The sequence below is a fragment of the Oxyura jamaicensis genome, chromosome 17 (assembly GCF_011077185.1).
Source record: "Oxyura jamaicensis isolate SHBP4307 breed ruddy duck chromosome 17, BPBGC_Ojam_1.0, whole genome shotgun sequence".
Lineage (NCBI taxonomy): Eukaryota > Metazoa > Chordata > Aves > Anseriformes > Anatidae > Oxyura > Oxyura jamaicensis.
The window spans coordinates 1,638,007-1,661,823 of NC_048909.1; the positions used below are offsets into that span (position 1 = coordinate 1,638,007).

General features: G+C 41.9%; 1 protein-coding gene across 1 annotated transcript in view; it reads left to right on the forward strand.

The window, feature by feature from the left end:
- Window positions 1-23,817, forward strand: part of PNPLA7 (patatin like phospholipase domain containing 7) — a 125,461-nt gene that overhangs the window by 25,559 nt on the left and 76,085 nt on the right. Inside the window, exons 16-19 of the mRNA XM_035341544.1 lie at window positions 3,214-3,291; window positions 4,073-4,278; window positions 9,177-9,308; window positions 10,539-10,662. Coding sequence (XP_035197435.1) covers window positions 3,214-3,291; window positions 4,073-4,278; window positions 9,177-9,308; window positions 10,539-10,662 — 540 coding nt within the window. The remainder of the gene's footprint in view (window positions 1-3,213; window positions 3,292-4,072; window positions 4,279-9,176; window positions 9,309-10,538; window positions 10,663-23,817) is intronic.

The following is a 23,817-nucleotide window of genomic DNA, read 5'->3' on the forward strand; positions in this document are numbered from 1 at the left end:
AGCCCCCTTTAGGCACTGGCAGGCCGCTGTAAGGTCAGCCCGGAGCCTTCTCTTCTCCAGGCTGAACAACCCGAACTCCCTCAGCCTGTCTCCGTAGCAGAGGTGCTCCAGCCCCTTGATCATCCTCATGGCCTCCTCTGGACTCACTCTAATAATTCCATGTCCTTCTTGTGCTGGGGGCCCCAGAACTGCAGGGCTCCAAGTGGGGTCCCAGAAGAGTGGAGCAGTGAATCCCCTTCCTCACCCTGCTGGCCACGCTGCTTTTGGTGCAGCCCATGGTACGGGAGGCTTTCTGTTCTTGGTAAGGCTGGCCTCAGACTCTGCTTATGAAAAAAGTTTGTGTCCTGTGTACAGCTGATGGCTTCCTGTTTAGCACTATCAGATCACAAGCAAAAATTCAAAAATCACCAAAGCTACCAAGTGCAACAAATTTGTCTCTGAATCTAGATTAAATTTCTCAATAACTGACAAGTAATCAGATTAGAGCTGAAGTTAATTGGAGTAGTATCCTTGAAATGCCTCATCTAGAAGGCAATGTTTTAGCATGAAGATGTAAGTAATAATGAAATAAGGTAGGCTTTTCCAACCCTGATATCATAGCAACTGTTTTTTACACAAGATGGTAAGAATCTGGTGGAATGTAGCTAAATGCTAGAAACTTCATTTAAAGGTCAGTGTTGATTTTTTTCCTATGCAGTATAGCAAAAGTTGGTTCTACAGGCAATGAAAGAAAAATCTTATTCTGTATAAAATTTATATTTAATATAATTATGTCAACGAAGACAACTAATTCTGTAAGCTTCTCTTAATTGTCTTAAATTAGCTCAGGTCTATTATTTCTTAGCTGACTAGAGGCATTTTAAGATGTCATTTTTGAGAGCAGCCAATCACAGAGAATAAAATTAGGATGCTTTGATGGCAGATAGTGCTGTTTTGGTGTGTGTGTGAGAGAGAGAGGGAGGGAGGGGAGGGGGTTATTTAATCTAGCAGAGTGGCAGTATTACTTTAAGTGACCCTTAGGTACCTGACTACATCATTCAAATGTTTTTATTTTGTTTCAGATAGCTTGAATTCCTTGGGACTCTGTCATGAACTGTTTTCAATGTGATATAACTCTCATATCAGAACTGTAGATAAAGCTGGAAACATGTAAGAGTTGAGCAATGTTGAAGGGCATCTCTTCTGCATGAGTTGTATTCGTTTCCTTTGACAAAAAAAATCTGTTCCACTTAATTACTGCTTTTGTTTATAAGTACTTTGTGCTTTCATTTCTGCATCATAAACCACATCATAAACCTCTGCTAATTTATTATCTACTACAGTAACAGAGAGAGAGACCCTTGCTGTGAAATGGATTCTGTTGTGTTAGCAACTTTCTTTATTAAAAGCTCCTGGCTGGGGGAGGGTGGTGGGGACCAGTGGGAGAAATGCTGTTTAGCTCAGACTCTGAAACCATGCGATGCTGAGTTTGGATTTGCTGGTCTTGCCTGCTTGAGATAGAAAATGGATCTTGTCTGTGATCCTTGTTTGTCAACTCCTTTATTGCTTAATTAATCAGAGTAGTAACGTCACAGAAAAGTAGGATTTCAAGGGCTGCTTGGAGTTCAGTTAGCCTCTTCCCATGCCCTGGGCAGAACCAAATATTGCAAAGTCATTCCTGGCAGGTTGTGTCTACGCTGTTCTTAACGATCTCCAATGATGAGGACTTCACAGCTTTGTATGCAAGCTATTGCAATACTTCGCTTATATAATACTTAGACATGAAGAAAATCTTTGTAACAATTTTTAGAGGTAATGCAGCCAAAAAAAGCCACTGATGGCTTATAAGGAGAGCTGACTGGCGAGCTCATGAGTCCTTTCCGTGGGATACTTTCATAATTAAAAACCTTAGGTAATACTACACAGACATAAATGTATAAATTTAGGGGAAAAAATCAGAAATTAGTTGAGTTGATATTGCTGAACTAAATATTTTGACAGGTGCTTGTCAGGTTCTTATATTGGATATGTTCCCATGAAACAGATTGGTTTCAATAAATCTATCTTTTGGTGAAAATCTGTTTTTTTTTTTTATCAGCTGTAGGTGTAACAAAAAATTCTGATTATTTTATTTGCTCTATTTTTCCAACTGAAATTTAAAGAAAAACCTGGCATAGCAATTACAATGGTAAAATTCTTCCACCTCTGCTGCAATAAGGTTAACGACTGGGGGCAGATTCTGCTGTATTCACGCACCGAATGGCATCTTCCTGGCCTTGTAGCTCTGCTTCTGCAGTGAGGTGCTGCAAAATGTGACTCAAGGGTCGGGATTTGCCGCTGTCTGTTCTGTTGGTGATAACAAAATGTTGAACTTTTGAAGATTTGCTAGTCTGGGGAGGTTTGAGCACCTTGCTGAAGCAAAGGGGGACTGAAGCATTAAGATTTGGCACTGACTGGGCGTGGGATACCAAACTGGATGGGCAGCTCCCTGAGGTGAAAGAACCCTGAGCCTGGCTGCTGTCCGTGATGGGCATTTAGGATCCTGCTGGTGTCCGGCTTTGGAGCTCAGAAGGAAGTTTCTGCTCAGCAGGCATGCTCAGCCCCTTGCCATCGGGTTTGGGGCTGAGGTCCTAACCAAGGGCAGGGTTTTGGTGACCCTCCTTCCCACGCACTCTTCAGAGTCAGAAGGAAAATTCCTGCTATCTGGTGAGATTCATATGAGAATTTCTTAGCTCAGGGGAAGCCTTTGGTCTACCATGCACATGGGAATCTGCTGCACGTGCACAGCACAGCTGAGCTGTGTGACGAGGGAAGGGCTGGGACGAAGGCAGTGTTGGCTCATCATGGCTGGCTCCTCTGTCATGTAGACAGTCTCTTCTGGTTACACCTTCCTTCGAAAATAACATCATATTTTACGATTTTCATGGCAGCTGATGCAGGTCTCTTTTCATTAAATACTCTTCAAGAGTCTGGGGGCAGAAATGAAAAATATAAAGTCATTTAGGATACAAGTTAGGTCAATTGAAAAGAATTAAACATTTTATTTTCCTCAAAGAAATAATTGGTTAGAGAAATAAAGAAACTTTGTACCATATTTTGAAGAGATTGATGTACTTTAAGGCAACATCTTTCACTAATTGTTTTTTATTTGCTTTATTTGAATGCTTCCTCACAGTGGATCATTAGTGGTGCACCAACAATTAAATTGTATCCCTCCCCCCCTTTCTTCTCCAGGATCCTTCGTTGTTGAATGGCAAAGTGACCCTGCATCAGGTTACTGCTGGGACCGTGCTGTCAAGGCAAGGAGATCAGGTGAGCAAGTATTCTCTGGGACTAGAGGGGGACAGAAGAGTCTGGCTTGATCTCCAGCCCCCTCACATGAGGGGAAAAGACATACGTTGATTAAAAACACTCCACTGCCCTGTCTGCTCCCAAACCTTCTCTTCTTGTGCTGGACAATCCCAGCCTCTGCCTCTCCTCAGATGCGGAGTAGCAGCATAGCCAGAGCTGCAATGGAAATCTGGTAGTTCGTTTTTCAACTTTTTAGGAACCTTCCTGAGAAGGTATGGAGACTAAGCAGCTTTTTTTTTTCCCTCCTTTTTTTCCAGGCCCTGTACTGCCAGCCTTCAAGTTGTCACTCCATGTTATTTGTTTATAGCAAAGTGTATTCAGGATATAATAAGACTTATAATAATACTGTGTAAATAGACAAGCTTATGCAAAGCGAGAGGCAGTTCCAATCACAATGCTGCTATATTCTCCTTTTCTGAACTGTGATAGCCCTCCTCAAGCTGCAGTGATTACTCCATTATCTCTGTTTGCAATTTTGTTTTTATTTCTTGATCTTACAGACACAGCCTTTATTTTTCATAACCATGCAAAGAGAAACACATTTTTCAATATTGTGGCTGCTTAGTTTTAAATATTCATAACCTTTTAATAATTCACTGTTGTGTCTTATTTTATCACCTAATTGTTTAAAAGCTGTAGAGAGCTTTCTGGAAAACAGATTGGTCATGATAGTACTGTCATTGCAATAATTGCTTTTAAAATCTGTGGGGATTTTACTGGGCTCTGTCTCTGTTTTCTCCAGGATGTTAATGTTTGCTTTGTGGTCTCGGGGATGCTTCATGTGTACCAACGGAAGATAGACTCCGAGGAGGACACCTGCCTGTTCATTACCCATCCAGGAGAACTTGTGGGACAGCTTGCAGTCCTGACTGGGGAGCCCCTGATTTTCACCATCAAGGCTAATCGGGACTGCAGCTTCCTGTCTATTTCGAAGTCCCATTTCTATGAGTGAGTTCTGCCAAGGAAACATTTAATTTTTTTTAAGAAAATCTATTTTATAGCCCTTTTGATTAAATGTGAGTGGTGGATATATGTGTGGTGCAGCACTGCTACAATACATCCTGCTGTAAACCAGATAACGTATGTGAGGGTTTTAAGTACTGAGGTGAGCTCTGACCAATCTGTCAGAGGGGTTTTTATCTTCAGTAAGAGGTAATGCAGGGAACATACTAACATTAAATGGTGATTATCTTCTTTGTTCCAGGTTTATAGAACACTTAACCCAATGGGGTATGATTTATGACCCCAGATTCATAGATTTCGTAATGCAGATAAGAGAATCTGGCCAGAGTCCGTCTTTGCTGGGTTAAGCATTTCTTTGTCAGGCCATTTCTCTCAAACGCAATATCTTTTTTGCTGGAGAACCACATTAGTTCTGTTTCTGACCACAGTAATCAGCCCAGGCTGCTGGATATGTTGTGACAGGTCTAGGTGTAACCGTTGGTTACAATGCTCACTGACGGAACATCTCAAAGAACAATGCCCCTGTGCGAGATGGGTGATACCTTTTTGGAAGTAATGCATGAGTTGACTTACAGCTTAAAGGTTGATACAGGCATTTATTAATAAATAAAAACACCCAAACACGCTCACCACTGCTAAATTGACTGTGGCTAGTCTCATTGTCCAATATTAATGATTAATACTCTTGATTCTGAGCCTATTGCTAAGATTCAGTGCTAGTTCACACATAATTTGTATCAAATACCTCTATTTCCTTTACTAAACTCCTTTTTCAACTCCTTCTTGAATGTGCTATCACATAATCTTGTGTTATAAGTGGACTTGTTGACGTTGTGTTTTCTAGGCAACTATTAGGTGGTAGATTTCTGTGTACTTTTTACTTTCTAAGTAATTTGAATTGTTTGTGTTCCTGATCAATTTTTACCCTGCAACTTTGTTTTTCCACCTCAGGCAAAAGGCTGTGTTCTGTAAAACTGAACCTGCTGTTCTCAGCAATGTGCTTGGTTGATTAGGTGTGTTTTTCCAAGCCTGTGCAGTGGATGTCAACTCTCTGACCTAATTTCTGATAGATACTCCCCTCTTGTGCCATTCTGTGCAGCATCAGATAAATTTCATCTTAATTTTTCTTCTTTCTTTCTATTGTTTTCCCACTTGTTCCCAACTTTAAATTTCATTTTGTGTTCTCAGCCAGCCAGCCAGTTTCTACCTTTTTTCCCCCTCTCTTCTGTTCTAAGATCTAGTCCTGGACTAGCTCTGTCATGTTCTTGAGCTCGTTTTCATGAGATTTCTATTTTTAGAGTTGTCTCTTGTTTATTCCAACTTAAGTTTTTTGCTTCCAATAACCCTTCACAGGTCCATGATCTCTAACTCAATTTGTCACCTTTTCTTCATTTGGGGGATGTTTCCTAGTCCATTTCTTTCTCATTTAAGCTGTCCTTTACCTATTTGCTGCATTTGTCCATCTCTGTGATCTTTCAGCATTAAATCATCAAAACTTTTCCAGAAACCAAAGTTTTATATTGTTTCTAACTCCTGTTCCCATATTTTAAAAAGTTGTTACAGAAAATCTTTCAAAAGCATGACTATATGACTATATGACTAAGAGAACATCTATATGTTCTCTTAGTTCTGCTTCAAACTCCGAGAAAGGAAAAACTTATTGAAAAAATCCAAAGTTTTATTTTTCACTTATCACGCAGGATTCTTTGTGCATAGTCCTGCAATCTTAGGCTTTCTCTTTTTCCCAGAATCTCTCTCTGATTTAATTTTTTATTTTACTTAGTGACCAGAAGAAACTTGACAGAACCTCCATTATTCTCATTATTTTCCAACAATTCTCTTTTTCTCTTTTCCTTTCTTGTCACATGTATTACTTTTTTCTTTGAGGTGTCCCAGAACGTTGTATGTGTTTTTTCTCATTAGTTAATGAGTGAAGCAGAAGGAATGTGGTCAATAGTTGCCATCAGGCGAAGAGCACAGTAATGGAAGTAGCCCAGGGTTTAGAATTGCAGGTTGGATGTTGGGCAACAGATTAAATCCTTTTAACTGAAACTTTGGGGCAGGAGCCTTTATGTGGTGCTAATATGCCTAAACAACTATCTGCAAACGTAGAGTTTAAGTATAGGGGTGACACAAGCTAATTACATAGTATATACCTTAAATGATTTTCTATTTTGCTGCAGTGATGTACTAAGTGTGCAGTGCCTACGCTGCAACTGTTGGTGTCTCCTGATGAAAAATGTAATCAAGTTGTCACCAGGCTCTCTTGAGGGAATATGCTCAGGTTCTGCAGTACGAGGCAGTAGGACTCTGTCACATTTTCTGCTTAAGTAAATTTCACAGTTCAGAGTCTAATCATGTGTGCTTGCCAGAGAAGCAGAAATGCTTTGATTTTGATTTTGTATTGCCAGCCAAGCTGGGTATCAAATTGCATCCACATCCACAAGAACTTCTCTGTAGTTCGCAGTCTTTCACAGGCACCAGGTTACCCCTTCATAGCTGTTAGCTTGCTATTAAGGAATTCTGAGGATCCCTTCAGAAACAGGTTTCTGTGATAGAGAGCTTTGGCTTTTCATTTTTGTCATGCCAGTCATGTGCCAAATGGATGAGAAATGAAAATTCCCCAGTGAAAGGAAGGAAACCTAGCTGATAATGTAGGAAAAAATATTTTCTTGTGCATGAGGGTGGGCTTTTACCTTCCATGCTAATACTCTTGAAGCTATATAGCTGTCAGTGAAATAATAGAGAGCTCCAGACTGAAATTAAAAGCAGCCTCTTACTAGTTTACATTTAGAGTGCATTAAGTATTAAGATACAAATCCTGAGAGAGGAAAAGGTGTAAATGGCTTATTGATTTCAGCAGACAGCCTACGTGGGTGGAGACTTTGGGAGCTAAATAAGCAAGTAGAGTAAAAATAATGAGCTAAAGCATTCAGGAGATTTCGGGGGGCTTATTTCTCCTTTAGAGCAGCTTAAAAGAGGAATAGGACTGGGGGTTTTGTGTCTGTGTTGAGGGATTAGGGTTTTTTGTTTCCCAGAGTTTATTTTGGGGTGTCTTTTCCAGCTCCTTTGTCCTTTGCCCTGAGTCACATTAGTGTGGTAAAGTTCCCATAAGATAACATGTTGCTTACAAGTGCAATAATAATAGTTCATCAAAACCAAGGTAGTCTGTAGGCATCCTGGGTCGGAGATAGCAGGGGGGGTGGAAACCTCGGGGTGAGTTAAAAGGGGCAGGAGAGGAAACCTGCCCTGCGGTTTTGTAATCCTGTTTTGATGGCTGGACTTTAACTGGTGCTGAATGTCAGAGCTGCTGTTCAGTTTAACTTGACTAGTAGCATGTGTGAATGCAGGGATATGAATGTGGTGAGCTCAGCATGTAGGGATATACTCCTACAAACCTCTTCTGTTTCAAATTCAGGGATTTCAGTTGAAGAAATCACAAGCTTCATTATTGCAAAAAGAAGTTGAGGCATTGGGTGAGGAAGAACAGAATAGTCACGTGTGGTGGACGTGAAAGCTCCCCACCATACTGAAAGCTCCCCTCCATCGCTGTCAGCTCAGGGTCTCTTGTTGCAGCTGTAGGACTAACTAATGACAGAAATGACACTTTGATAACTTCAGGGCAGTTTCTGTATTTCATCCAGGCTGTGAGGAGCTCCTGGAAAGTCTCCTTTTAATATCACATTCTGGGATGATGTATGACTCTTCAGGCTTTCTCTGAAATTCTGCCAAGTTACAGTGAGCCACAGCCATATTGCCGGAGAGGATTGTCAGTGAAGACTGACAGTGCTCCTTCCACATGCTTTTCTCCCCACATTTCTGTTTTTTAGGCTAAGAAGCCTAGATGTGATGCTTGCGTGATTTGTGCGTAGTTGAGAATTCCTACACATGCAGGGGTCTCATAAGCAGGTGGTCTTATGGCAGTTCTTATCTTCATTGTAAAGGGAACACTGATGCAGGAAAAGATGTGTATTTCAAATTCTTTTTTGTTTCTGCCCGTGTGTGGCTTTAATATAGCTCTGTCATCTCCCTCAGTGTGTGCTTCACCTACTGGGTCTGCATGCACTTAACTTCTTGCTTCTTTCTGAATTGTGCTGCCTCTTGTGAAATGCCCGCCTTAAGGTGGTAAACCATGGCCCAGCAAGAATTCAGTTGCTATTGATGCCTCCTGGGAACAGAAGAGGTACTGTACCAGGTGTGCCATCTAGGGAAATGCATGATCAGTTCACTCCTCTGGAGTAGTACTTCAATAAGAATTGGAGTGCTTGCTCACAAGATGCTGGGATGCAGTGATTCCTAGTCTAAAAAGAATGAGAAATAAGACGTGATCATGTCTTATGTGACAGTGATCGGGTGTCTGAGAGACAGATTTCCCTCAGGCCTGCTGGTGCAGAGTTTGCAGTTATCACTGGCAGAATGTTCCTAAAGTTCTTTGGTTTGGAAAAAGTGCTGGATATCTGATTTCTTTAATATTACAGACCTTTAAGCATCACTCAGAAGATATGGTATGAAGATCAGAAGCTTTGTTAGAAGACTTTTCTGTTCTTTGTGGTCTTTGCAACAGGGAAAAGGAATTATTTGAACTTCTGAGCACGTCTCTCTTTTTTTTAAGAGTATCAGGCATTAGATACAATACGGTTCTGATCTGAAATAAAATCTTGTGAGCATGTGTGAGAGTAAGAGGTGTAGAATGGCAGGGAGGGACACTCTTCTGGGCAGTACAAATGTTTTTCTGAGTCACGAGAGACCTGGGTGAATGGTGATTTTGGAGAGTGGTTCACAAACGAGTATGGCTCTCATCCATCCCACTGCATGGGCTTGTTTACCAGTCTGTGCCTGTTCCTGCTTTGGGAAGTACCTAAATAACGCTTCTTGTTTTCTAGGATAATGCGGGAGCAGCCGAGTGTTGTGCTTGGTGTGGCTCACACTGTTGTAAAGAGAATGTCCTCATTCGTGAGGCAAATTGACTTTGCCCTGGATTGGATGGAAGTTGAGGCTGGGCGAGCTGTTTACAGGTAAGATGTAGACAAAGTTCTGTGTTGTTGGTTCAATGTTCAAGTTTTCAGTGTTAAGGAGCTGTGCCCCCTCTTTAACATATGGAATAAAAACTCTTTGGAATAAATTTATCAATTCCATCAGGTTTATGTTTGCCTATTTTGAGACTTTTTTTTTTCTTCTGCAGTACCCTTCAACACTGCTTTAGTCACTTGTCTCCAGCAGTTATTAAAACTCTTTCATACTATTCTTCGTACTTTGTGTTGTCTTGGCAAGGTTTTAAAGTGACATAATAGATTAAGACATAGGCAGTTGTATTTTCGGTGGTAGTTTCTGCATTTTTAAGGGCATGAGTATCTTTTGTTCATGAAGTTTTTTGGCCTTTCTAAAACAAAGAACAGAACTGAAAAGTAATTTGGATAGGATTATTCAATAGTAGATTGAAAATAGGAATTACACTTTATGTTTAAGGGGAAGAAGTTATCCTTGGGAAAGCTTAATTGTATGGATTTTGTACTAGAATGTAATTGAGGCATTATATGGTTGCATTGGTGGGAGAATAAAAGTCTAATTTAGTGTGTGTACCATGATTGTAATTTATATGACTATTTCTGTAGCACTAATGCTAATGGAAACTTTTGATTACTGTGTGTATCAAAACAAATGTAGTTATCAACATCCTGTTAAAAGCTTTTGGAAGTTTAGTTCTAACTCCAGTACCAGAAGTATTGTACTTGGCCTGTGTGCTACGTTACGCTGGAAATCTGCTTACCAAACAGAATTCTTAATCATGCAAGCATGATGTGGCAAAAACTTCCCAAGCAACTAACATGAGCGCACTAAAATCAGTCTAAATCCCGAGTCACTCGGGGCTTTTTTCCCCTCTTTGACTTGGAAAATCTCTCTATGCAGCCACATCAGCCTTGCAGTGACAGCAAGTCCCTGCTGTATCCAGTAACGAGCCATTTGCCTCCTCCAGAGAACAGTTGTGTCCTGGGCATCTGTGTCCACACCCAATGCTTACCAGTTATTCAGAGCCTGTGCATTTAAACATTAAAACTTATTTCCAAGTCACCTTTTAACAGGTGTTTGTTCAGTTTCTTGTTTTCTTATGTTTAACTGTTAATAAAACATTTTCCTATGGCCTCTAAGCCTGTTAAGGAAAATTGATCAACTTATTAAAAGACTTCAGATGCATCTGCTGAGCGAAGAAATTCATGAATGCTTGTCAATGGCTGTTCTTTCTGTAGGCAGGGTGACAAGTCAGACTGCACGTACATTGTGCTGAATGGTCGACTCCGCTCTGTCATACGGATGGATGATGGAAAAAAGCACCTGACTGGTGAATACGGCCGAGGAGACTTAATTGGAGTGGTAAGGATCAGTTTCAAAAATGAATGGTTCAGATGAGAATTTGGTATTGGTATTGGCCCTACACAAAACAAACATTCTCGCTCTGGTCAGGTTAGTCTTAGTTAAGACTTCTGGCGCATTATAAAGATGGAAAATTACATCTACCTGGAATCTTGTATGATAATACATGAAAGGGATTAGACTTGATTTAAGGACAAAAAAAAAATAAACAACCTCCCTCAGAGATGAGCCAAAAAGCCCATCATGCCACTTTTTTTTTTTGTCCTTAATTTTTTTTTTTTTTTGTTAATGTTGGTTACATTTTTTTCCATGTTGAGATGAGTGCAATTGCAAAAATAGTTCAGGAAGATTTAAAGGAACGTGCACTGAACAGTCATTTGAAGAAATTCAGTATCCTAGAAAGACTGAGTCTGGGGTCCTGTGTCAAGTCTAACCTTCACGTTAGCAGAGCTAACTTCAGGTCTTCATCAGGGTGGTCAGAGACTGTGCAGCTATTTAAAAGGTATTAGTGCAACTTTTGACTTCAAAACTGTACTATTTACCCATGTTTAACTTCTCTCCAATGTTTGGTTTATTGTTTGTTTCTCAGATCTAGTTGAACAATTGAAATGGGAATCCTGCATCAAAAGTGTGCATGACTTGCTTCATTTTTGTATTAGAAGGCTTCTGAAATGCTGGGATTTGTTCAGGCCCTCTTCTGCTTTCTGAGTTGAAAAGTAAACATTTACTGGTATCTGTTTATAGGCAGGATCAGTGTACCTCTGAATAAAGAAAACATGTGAGGCGGTAGTAGTAGTAGAGGAAGAAATTGTTGTTTATAGGGACCAAGAGGGAGAGAACGGTCTGCAGAGCTCTTTCCTCTAGAGAACCGATTCAAGATTATGTTGATTGCAAAAGGTGATATTTCTGATCCAGAATTTGAGTGTGCCTAGTGTAGAATTTCCTGTCTTCTGCTTCCTTACCTCTTCCCCTTGATCACTGTAACGTCTAATGGAGAACTCTCTCTTCTGTGGCTGGGGCAGGAGTACTTCAGCATGGGAGACCTGGTTGTTCTGATGGCAGGTGGGTTGCAGGCTTGGCCTGTACCTGCATTGTAAAATATTTGCAGCACAAGTCTCTGGTACTTGGAGACTGGCAGCTGACCTAATATCCCAGCTATTTTGTTTGGGAGAAGTAAGAAATTTTGATCTAACGGGGAAAGTCTTTGTGCCTTCTTAATATGTGCCCGCAGCTGACTGTGACTTGCCTGGTAACTTTGTTGTGCACCATTCTGATGTGACTGCAACAGAGTACAAGAGACGAGTCTGGTGATGCTCCCTGCAGAAGACAGAGGTGTTCTGGACTAGTGGCTGTACCACGTCTGTTAGACGTGGTACAGCTGCACGTGGACAGCAGTTCAGGGTGTCTTCCCAAGGTCAGTGCTACTTCTGGTTTGGGACTGTGTTCAGAGAAACCGGTCTATTCTTACTGTCAGGCATGTCTGCATTTTTTTTCTTTTGGGGGCATCAATTTAGGATACCTCAGTTGAGGTTGTGGTGGTTTTACTCGGGAGTGCGGCTGAGCTCCACCACAACCGCTCTCTCACTCTCCCTCCTCAAAGAGGAGCGGGGAGAAAATACGATGAAAGGGGCTCAAGGGTTGAGATAAGGATGAGGAGATCGCGCAGTAATTATCGTGATGGGCAAAACAGACTCCGCATAGGGAGATAGTAAGATTTATTGCCTATTACTAATGAGCTAGAGAAGTGAGAAACAAAGGAAAGAAACCAAAAGCACCTTCCCCCCCCATCCACTCTCTTCCACCTCCTCCCCCTGAGCTGTGCAGGGGAACCTGGGAATGGGGGTTATGGTCAGTCTGTAGCGCTTCTTCTCTGCCGCTCCTCGGTCCCTCTCGTCCCCTGTGCTGTGGGGTCCCTCCCACGGGATGCAGTCCTTGCTGAACTGATGCGTCATGGGCTGCCCACAGGCTCTCCAAGAACTGTTCCAGATATGGGTCCGTACCACGGGGTCCATCCCTCAGGAGCAAACTGCTCCAACCTGGGTCCCCCACGGGCAGCAGCTCCTGCCAGGTCACCTGCTCCTGTGTGGGCCCCTCTCCACAGGCTGCAGGTCCGGCCCGGAATCTGCTCCGGCAGGGGTCTTCCACAGGCCGCAGTCTCCGTCGGTGCAGGGCCCACCTGCTCCACCATGGTCTCCTCCACGGGCTGCAGCGTGGAACCCTGCTCCACCGTGGTACTCCATGGGCTGCAGGGGGACAGCCTGCTTCACCATGGTCCTCGCCACAGGCCGCAGGGGACTTCTGCTCTGGTGCCTGGAGCACCTCTCCCCCTCCTTCTGCACTGACCTTGGCGCCTGCAAGGCTGTTCCTCACTCCTCTCACTCTCCCAGCTGCTGTGTGGAGCAGCGTTTTTTTCCCGTCTTAAATCTGCTCTCACAGAGGTGCAAACAACATCACTTATTGGCTCAGTTCTGGTCGGCAGTGGGGCCCTCACCAAACATGGGGCAGCTTTGAGATCCTTCTCACAGAAGCCACCCCTATGGCCCCCTGCTACCAAAACCTTGCCACGTAAACCCACTACAGAGGTAAAAATGATATGGTTTGACAGGAATAAAGGATGTGTGACTTTTGTGACTACTGTGCTGGTGTGAGGTCTCTTAGCGTGTGAATTAGGCCTTGGCAGTGTTGACACGTACAGGTATTTTCCTGCTCTTGTTCACCAGTTGCAATCAGCAGCTACACTGTCAAGCTTCTGGAGTTTTGCAGAGCTCCCAGGTTAAGATAACCGAGCTGTTCTACTTTCTGAAAGCAGTTTTGGGTGACAGTGGAGCATGTGGTCGAAATTCTCCCTATCTGTATAAGCAGCGGGACCTTCTTTGGCATAACATTTCGTGCTGCCTCAACTGTTTATCTGGTGAGGAGAGAGGTTGATGCAGTGGATGGACTGGTCTGTGCTTGCTGTAACAGTGCCCTGCTTGTGGGTGAGTTCCTGGGCATGGATACAGAAATACCCGTTTAGTTTATATCTGAACTAAAGTCACTTTTCTGGATCCATGCTATGACATGAATCATTTGAAGACTTTTGTGACTCTGTGGACGTCATCTACTCCTTCCTACCCACGGCTGCCAGGCCCACTGACTCATGCTGCCATTTGTTGAACGAATCTCAATGCTCTGTCTGTCTTTTGAAAAACATGGGGGAGGATTTGTAAAGATTGCCAAGATTAATGTAGTCGTTCTTTGTAGAGGGCATTAGTAAAATGACATTTTTCCTTTTAAAAATATTTGTTTATCCCGTTCTACAAGATCTGTTATAAACCTTTAAAAGCCTGCTTTATGTTTATTTTTTTTTTCTTTGTTCTTCCAGAAAATGAAGTAACTGGAGGGTTCTAGGTGCTTGCAGGAATTAAATTAGTAGCTGGTATTAGTAATTGGTAGTTTGGTCAACCTGTGGTGTATTCTTCCCTGAAGTTTCTCCAATATCACTGTGTCATTCTGAACCGTGGACACTAACTTGATACAAAAGTCTTGTAATCGATGTATTTTTGTTTATTCCCTTTATCTCAGAACTTTAAAAATGCTATGTGTCATATGCATAAGAGATGAGTATCTGTCATTTCTGCTTTCAGAGGAAAAGTCCTAAAAAATGAAGGATTTCAGACAAGATGCTAATTTTTAAAGCATGTGCAGCCGCTCCCAAGGATTAACTTGTGGCTCAAACTGTTTTGTTCCGTATACTGACTCAATGGCATCTGTTCCCAAGGTCTGTCCGTTCAGGGGGAGAAGAACAGATAAGATACTGCAAAGTTTTCTTTCTTTGTGTTGTTACTTGGAGTTGACCAGAGTAGTTATATTACGGGAAATGTTTGCTCTTCCTCGCGAGCCTTGTAAGAGGGATGATGCCAGCTGCTTGCTGCTGCTGATCCTATCGATGGGCAGTTCCAGCTGCTGTATCAGGTGATGTCAGAAGTCATTGGAAGGCCTTCCATGTAATTGTCAGAGGACAATGATGGATCTATCCAGTAATTCCCTCATGTATGAAATTGATGATCATCAGTTGATGATCATCAGCACTATCATCAAATCAGCTGATGATAGTGCTGTTGCCTAGAGATTCTGGTTTGACCCATTTAGGGGAGAATCTTTTTAATTTGTTGGTGCCAGTTCCCACAGATTCACATGTGGAAAAATGTTGAAGCTTTATCAAGCTGTTACGTAATTGTGACTTCATTAAATTGCTGTTTGAGGTAAAGGGTAAAATGAAAGGTACCTCCTCTAGCTTTTTTTTTTTTTTTTCTATCGAGTCTAGGTGTTCTCCAGAAGAAATTAAGGGAAAAAAACGTAGAACTCTTGCAGAATAATCTCCTGCCAAAGAAAAGTTATTTGAATACTGCTCTCTCCCCTCAGATACCTGGATGGAGACAGAACCTTCGAAGTAATGAGCTTTTTATGTGAGTCAACACTGGGGCTTAAGTGGAAAGGCTGTGATGTTTCTAAGAAGACAGAACAACAGACAGTTCTTAGGGCAGTTGATGACAGCTGTTGAGCTTATAATATTTTTACAAGCTGGTCTGTTGCATACGTCATAGCTAGACTTATCCGTGGCCACCTGCCTCAGAAAACTGCTGTCTTCAGTATCTTACTAGAAAACCAGTTGGCTTTCAAAAAATGTCCTGCTGGGGAAGTAGCAGCGATGTTTTAGTTACTTCGAGATTCTTTCTGCCTCTCTCTAACAACCAGGATGCCCTTCCTTAGTAGTAGGATTATACTCATTCATTTGTGGGTAGCAAAACCAGTGCAGGAGGATATTTGTGCCCTACCATTTTCAGTGCAGGGCAGCACAAGTGATAAATTGCAGAGTGCTCATCTACCAGTGCTGCAGCATACCAGTTCTGCTCTGCAGGAAATCACACTTGGTTTTAGAAATAATGGCTATTTTAAGTGTTTTTGGATGTTAAGCTCTTTGTCTCATTAATGTTAATATAGTTAAATGTGCATGCCTTTTTTCTTTAAAAAGTTGAAAACCAAGAATAATCTGCAAATGGCTTATGATTTCCTCAGGGGTTTGGAGCATTGTCCTTTTGAAATGTAACACTGCTAGAAATCTTTAATTGCATACCAATCCTCAAAGGAAACACCGGTATCAGGATTACACTTGTCAGGCTTTTGTTCTTTATCAGTATTAATGTGCCAAAGCTAGCTGAATATCATTGTGCCCTCAACAGCAGCACTAACACTGGGCAAGTTCTGCTCTGTTAAGGCCGTTTTGTTTCGTGATTTTGAAGACTGTGGATTCTTTTTTATTTTGCCCGTTAGTTGCATGTAACTTTTTTCAAGCCATGAATTAATTTCTAAAGCTTTAAGTTGGTAGATAATCTTAGGTAATCTTAGGTGAATTCAGGTTAGTGCATCTCAGGTACTCTGCACAGGCTGTATCTATGGAAATTGGAGGTGGATGAGGTCCAAGAAGTCACCTTAGTATTGAGCTGGAACATGTGGTTCTGGAAGGAGGTGTTCTCCTTCCATCTCTTCCACCGCCTGTCTTGGTAATATGTTACTAAAAATTATTACTTGCCTGGCATTTTAGGTGTGAAATTGTAAAGAAAAAAAATAATGGTATTTACCAGCAGAGAAGTGAGATATGGGAAGACTTGAGAAATGAGTTCATATTTGCACAGCTGAATTAGTGTCAGACTGAAATTAGAAGCTCAGTGTCCTGATTTCCAAACCTGTTTTGGGGGCGTTGTTGCTGGAATGAAGTCACTGCTTTGAGTTTTCTGAACCTTGGCTTCCTCGGGGCTTCCTCACTTAGTGTGAGCTGTTGAGTAGTGATGTTGTTCAGATTCTCTTATCTACCACAATTTGTTCTCTTATCTACAGCAATTTATCTTTTATCTTGATTTGTCTCAAGTTCTAACAGCTGATGAAGGTAGCAGACTGTTCATAACTGAACTAACACATAACTGGTGTTATCGAACATTAATGCTATGTGGGTAAGTAATCTGGTTTTGCAGGTGCCACAGATAAAACTGCAGAGAGCTTTATCTCCTTAGCCAAATGCTCTTTAGAGAATATAAGGATCTTTGACAGACAGTGATAGATGTGGTGACCTGCTGGATTTCTAGTAGGTGACTTCATTCATCAAACTGTCATTCCTTAAGCTAATTTGTCTCCCTTCTGCTTCCAGCTAAGCTTCCTTTTGATAATATCATTGCTATTGTCCATGTATCAGTTAACTTTTGGTACAACTTCTGATCCCAACTTCAGGACCATCCCGCATTTCACTTGTCTTCTGCTCTTTTCTCCTTCTCATTTTGAGAAATGTTGCATCAGACTAGGCTGGCTTGTGAACGGTGAGAGTTAATACCTTGTCCCATTTAGCCTTTGCAAAATGTACGGATAAGTTACTAGCAAAAGTTTTTGGTTTTGTTTTTGTTTTTCTTGGTTATAAATTTTCTTTTTGGCAAGCAACATAAAGCAGAAGAGAATTGTGATCTCTTTTATCATGAAAATGCTTGGAGGCCTGTGAATAGTGGGACGCAGAGTCCAGCAGAGGTGAAAAAAAGTATTAATGGAGGAAGAGTCAGCAGTGAAGAATGGGGAAGGATGTTCAAGTTCCATCCGGGTTTGGTATGCCTGTGATGTCAAGCTGAGTCAAAGACAATCTGATCTCTTCCTTGTAGGAAAGCATTTGAGCAGGTCACCATGTTCTGTTATCTCTTCTCCCATCGTTGAAATTCAAGCACCATTTCATCATCACAGGAGTGTGCCTGTCAGTGGTATGCTCTTCAAACAGCTTCAATAAATTTCCTGGATTTTTCTTTTTTGGTGGGTGCTCCAGGTAGCATTTGGTATACTTGTGAGGTTTTCTGCTTGTTTGTTTTTCTTTTGTTTCCACTGTCATGTTTTTAGGGGAGTGAAATGTGCATGCAACTTCCCATCTTTTCTACAGCCACGTGTAAATAGGAGTGAAACTTAAATACACGAGGTAGGTCTGTTAGCAATTTCCTTTCCCTTTTCTGTCCCTTTGTTACATTCACTGCTGCAACAGGGCTGTCATTGCACTGGTACAAAATGCAGGCTCAGTCCTCTCAGGAGAACCTGACTTCCACTGCCTTAATTACAAAAGATAAGAAGCTCAGTCATAATTTTTGCATATATTCTATGTATGTGTGTCTGTAAGTGTGTATACATGTCTTGTATATCTATGTGTACATATGTGCATGTGTATATAAATCCTACTTATATGCATATAAATAGGACAGAGGGGGTTGGATTCTTTTTTCTGCACAGCAGAAGTGCTGGATGTCCTCAGTCATGGGGTTAACTTGGCACACAAAGGATTGCAGAAGGTGGTTGTTAGAACAACTTTCAAGAGTACATGGTGTACTGCATTCATCCGCTGGCCCTGCTCCCACAAATAGCATCGATTTGCAGCTTGTCTGGTTGCTTTTCCCACTCATTCATTGCTTCCAGCAGTGTCTCCTCCTTTGTCCTTTTCAGATACAAGCAAGTTAACATTTTAGATCCTTCCTAACTGACGGCTAGAGGAAACATTTTTGAGATGAGCATCATGTGTTTGCTGCTTCACGTGCAAATCAGCTCAGGAAAGGCCTGAGAGCAGCTTGTTTAAACCAGAAAAACCAACAATGTTCCACGTAGTGTTTGGTTGTCCTTCATGTAACATTTATTATGTTGCATCACCGTCTCCAGTCGCAGCAGCCTCGTCTCCTGTCCTAGCCTGGCAAAAGTACCGCTGTGACAATCCACGTGTCTGTGGCTTTTGTCTGCCTGCACGGCTCCGCTGCTTGGGCGGCTTTGGAGATGGGAGTGTGCTGCTGGTACCTGTGCATCTGGTTTATTTTTTCCCCGTTCCTTGAGCATCCGAAACTATCAGCAGGTGTCAGTGTTGATATTTCTTCTTAGGCCTCCACCGGTGCATCTACACTTCCTTGGGTAGTCTGTCTGTCCCTGTGCCTTGTCTCCTGGTGTCTTGTGGCAGCCCTCCCCTTTCTCCAGGTGCTGCTGTTCCTTTTGCCGGGTGTGGTCAGGGCACGGGCTGGGCGCTCTGTGAGCAGTGAGAGGTGTCAGTTTGGCACGTGGGAGCTGTCTGCCCTTCCTGCTGGGAGTCCCTGGGGACTGTGCCGGGAAGCGTCTGGCTGCAGCGCTGCACCACGGCCCAGAACAGCCCGTTTCCTCCTCTGGTGACGAGGTTACGTGCATGGTGAAGAGAAGGAAACGCCTCATAACTATTTCGGCTGTTAGCAGACTCCTTGCCCTTGTTTTGTTAGGTGCAGTGCTGCTTTCATCAAAACACGGGTGGATTTCTCCTGTCCCTTCTCCCCAGCTTCTGTTCCATAAGAGTGCTTGTTCGTGGGCTGCTAACCCTTGCCAAATGTCCTGAGCGGGCATGAAAACTTTAAAGCTTCCAAATACCAGGCTCATGGGCAGGCAGTGACTGGGGAGTTCATGGATTTGGACGATGAGGATTTTAAGTTGCTTAACTTAATCTTTGGGCTCCTAACCTTGCCAGGGTCTTGTTAGACCTGAGCCTCACGTTTCTGTGGCTGCTGCTGGCTCCTGCTGTGGTGTGCCCGGAGGGCGGCAGCGCAGGGGTGGTGCTCCTCCTGTGCTGAGATGACCGCTGCTTCTTACCAGCTCGTAGCAAGGAAAAGATGGCTATGAGAGGAGGAAGTATGATATATAAGAGAATAAAACATTCCTGGGGTAGGATAGTAACTATGAAGGCAGAGAAACTGCAAGCAGTGTATTATAAACACGGAGGGGAAGGGAATGCACAGGAGAGCCCCAAGTGTGTAAATTGGCTGCTGGAGGAAGGTCTGCGAGAGTGGGCTGGTGAATATAAACACTATCCTGCGGCCTCGCGTCACTAATTCAGACTGGACCCATGTACTAGTGTGCTGCAGATTTAGAAACTCACTTGGAAAGAAATAAGATAGGCAAGAAATTGTATTTTGGAGTTATTTGCATTTCACTGTTTGATTATTAGAGAAGTCACCCAATAACTTGTTAGAATGAGGCTGAACTTGCGTGGAGAAGCGCTACCTTTTACTGGGCCGGCAGATGGATTAACATAAACCAGCCCCGGTGTTGGGCAGGTCCTTCTTGACATCTCTGACACTTAAGGCTAAGCGTGGGGAATAGCCGTGCGTCTTCCGTTGGCACTATTCACACACTTAGGCAGATATTCAAAGTGGTTTGTTGGATGTAGCACAAAAAGGAATTTGGAGTAATGAGACTGACCCGCAGAAGACGGGGCTGCTTGCTGGGTTTTACTTTCCAACTGTGCAATTTGGAGAGCTGCAAGAACTGTCAGGAGTGAGTGTTGAAAATAAAGTCAAAAGAGGTCATGAGAATATAAATTGCTTTCTTCCCTTGTTTTAAAGGATTTTTAACACTTTTTCTTCGTAAGGAACTTGTAAACTTGGGTTGTGAATCATGGGCATTGTACGTGATGTTTTTGTCGCTTTTTAATACTGAATTAAGAGAAGATGAGAAAAACCTGTCAGATTAACTGAAAGAAATGGTAAAAAGAGCATAGGTCTATTTACAGGTTTTATTTTTTTAATGATAGGAACAACAGAACTGCATTAGTGAAGGGGGGACAACCACCTATGGTAAAACTTGTGATCAGTTACAAGAACCACAGAGTATATAACGCTCAGTTTACATCTGCTCCTTGATACAAATTGTTAACAGCACCTGAAGCATTGCTTCATGCAGCTCTTGAAGGAAAGGGAAGTAAAGACAATGATGTACGGACAGATTTTTGAGGATGTGATGGAGGTAGAAGAGAGAAGAGGTGTTGATATTTGCTGTAAACGAGGAGGCAAAGGGTAGACGTTGCAGACAGGTGAGCAATGAACAGAACATTTAATGTTTTAGCATAACTGCTAAACTCAGGCAAACTGGTTTCAAAGAGACTGATTTCAAAGTAGAAATAGCGCTACCGTGGGTTTGCTGAGTTTACAGCATTAAATAATAAGCAGAGGAAAGAATAGCTAGTCCTGATAGCGCAGGAGAGATGGCAGGCTGCAGCCTTCAGTGAACTCCAAGAAAACTAGAGGATTGTTTGAGGGAGAGAGGAAATACACAGGTGAATTAAAAATTAAAAGGCAAAGTAAACCCAACACAGTGAAGGGAAGAACTTGGCCAGAGGCTTGTCACTCAGGAGGAAGAATGCATGTTAGGAGAGAAGAACCAGAGGACTGGCAGACGTACTATTTGTTTCAAGCAAAATATATTGTGCTGACTTGAATTTGAAAGGAGGTGGGCAGGAGATTACTGATTCTTTCTTACAGTGGAACAACCGTCGTTGCCGTGTTCATGTTGGAATGGATAAATGATGATTCTGCTAGTCTAGGAAGAAGCTGAAAGGGAGCCTTGGGTAGTAGATATACCTATTCACACATATAAAAATAACAGTATTTCCTCCTCCTCCTTAGGGTCAGATTGAAAAAGATTTGGAAAATAATTAATACTGCTATTTATTTATTTGAAATGTTCATTAATGTTATGTTGGTGACTTAGTGTTGGTTGATTCCTGCAGCTGTGGTGGGTGATGTTGATATTGAACTTGTTTCTTCTAACTAAAGAAATAATCTTATGAGATTGATCACAAGTGATTTTATTCATATTAAAGTTTAAGCTAAATCTCTAATTCTTTTTTTACTTACAAACATGAAGAAATAAGTAAGCTTCTTTAAAATGCTCATTGAACAGAGGAGCCAGAAGAGTTTGAATGTGCTCTGAGGTTGAAAGGCTTTTAAGTACATGTTGCTCGGAGCTCGTCTTTCTAAAGAAAAAAAAAACACAAAACTGCACCTCTCGAATAAGTAACATCTCAAACAATTCCTTAAGAAAGAAGGAAAGTATAATTGTCTAGGGACAGCTATGGCCGTATGATTCGAATGTGTCTGACTCCAAAAAGTGGGAATAGCCAAATGCTGATTTGATGAGGCAAATTTCCATGTGCAGAGAACTGAGAACTGGTGCAACAAAGGCTTTTTACCCACAGGGTGTGAAGAGAGGAGATGTGGGAATGCAGTGGAGGTTCGCAGTAATCCTACAGATGGTCTGAATGTTGAATGAGAACTCTTTATCTTCCAGTGAAGAAGAGGTATTATATGAATAGTTTGGGAAAACTGCTAAAAATAGGTGCTGGTAATGCAGATGATGATATCCAAGGGGAAAGCAAATTTTGAATTTCTTGCTGCAGTGCCTGGGACCCAGATGCTTCCATGCTACAATACCAGCATGTGTTTGCATGAGAATATTAAAGCTGATGGCAAGATTTATATTGTATGTATGGGCAAGATGCATTTTCTGTAATCAGGTGGGAATTACATTCAACAAATCTGCTGCATTTGCAGGGGTGCGTAACACCGCTGTTGCAAATCCCACTTGCTCTGGAGATGGAAATGGCTCCTTGCAAAGGAGGCTTGAAAAATGTCTCCATCTCCCTTTTGTTCTGCCTGTGGGCAAGTTACAATTGAAACAAAGTCACGGTTTGGAGAAAAAAATCCCTGGGACTTTGTTTTAAAATTTAATTCCCTTTCAGAAAAGATTAGATTTGTAAAAAGACTTGTGACCTGTTTGGAGCATGGTTAATTTTATGCACTTTTATATAACAAAAATAATGGAAAAGGATATTAGACAGTTCGAGTGTTTTTCTTTATATAAATTGAACTCAGTTGGATGATGACTGCTCCAGAAGACAGGGTTTTATTTTAACAATTACAGTTCTTAATCCACTTTCAGGATAAGGAAGCTAAAAGGCAGAGCCAAAAACGGTGATCAAAAGCTTGTAGTAGGGGACAGAGTTAAACAGAAGACGTTACCCAGCCGTCTGGGGAGGCTGAAGGGGACCTGTAAATGTGTGTACAATGATGGCATGACATTCCCTCCCACCTTGTGATCTGTGTAACTGGTTTAAAATGTCATTACATGATAAAACATCCCTGGCATCTGAACAAAAACCTACATCTTGCAAAATGGAGTTACTTCAAATTTACTTGTGCGTTTTTTTTGTGCACGACACACCTTCTGTTGATATAAGCTCTTCTCTACTACCTATTTTAAGGAGTTAATTATTAGCAGGCTGTGATCTCAGCTTTCTGGACTAATTGCAAGTTTTGGAGATCTAAATGTTCAGGCTGTCTGAACTGTCATTGTGCACATGTAGTCTTCCAAGACAGCACTCTTGTTGTAAGGGGGGTCATGGAGTTGTGTGTTTTAAATTAATCTTCTTGTAGTGCAGGCAGAAGTGCATGCCTGGCAGAGCTTAGCCGATGTGCAGCGTGTTATGTACATTATAGAAACTGTGTGTGTCTGAGCCCTTACTCCAGTAATGAAGGCATTATTTCTGTTGGAATTTGCTGTTAACATAAGCTTTCAAATGAAATCTGTAAGAAGTGATTGCAAGCTGATGCATTATTTGTTCCATTTTCTGCTGGACAACTTAAAATGACACTTAAAAAGTGCCCACGAATTGCAGCCAGAGCGAGGATTTTGTTGTTGTTTGTGTATTAACCTCAGTAATTACAGCTGCTCCAGCGGCCACCGTTTTTCTCTGAATGCATGATGTATGGATATTAAACCCGGTAAACATTGCCTAGTGCTAAAACTTGCAAAACTGTGCACCAGGCTGTTACTAAGCAATTAAATGTTGGAGCTCACGCCTGAGCTCCGAGTGACGCCATCTCGCCTAGCAGGCTATCTCATTAAGCATGGGAAAATATTTCACCAGGGAATTTGATTTCTGCATTTCAAAACAAAATAGGAGCTGGTGATGGGCTCAGGGTTGTGCGGATGGTACAGCAGGGGATTCAGCACACAGCTGCATCTCGCGGAGCAGGGCTTTACAGCCCTTTTTTATTTATTTTGTGTCAGCTCTCCCTGTAAAGGAAAATATTTTGGTATTAATTTTCATCGCATGATCATTTTCTTCTTTAAACTTCTATTTTCAATAAATTAAATGTTTCTAAATTAAATAATTGGGTACTGTATTCAGGCTGTGGCATACTTGTTTTTGTGTGTACGTAGCACAGATACTCAGGCCTGTGTATAAAAACCGGGGGAAAAATGAAGCTCCAGTCTGGCTAAAATGTGCTGATTTTGCTCCTCTTCCCTTTTAAT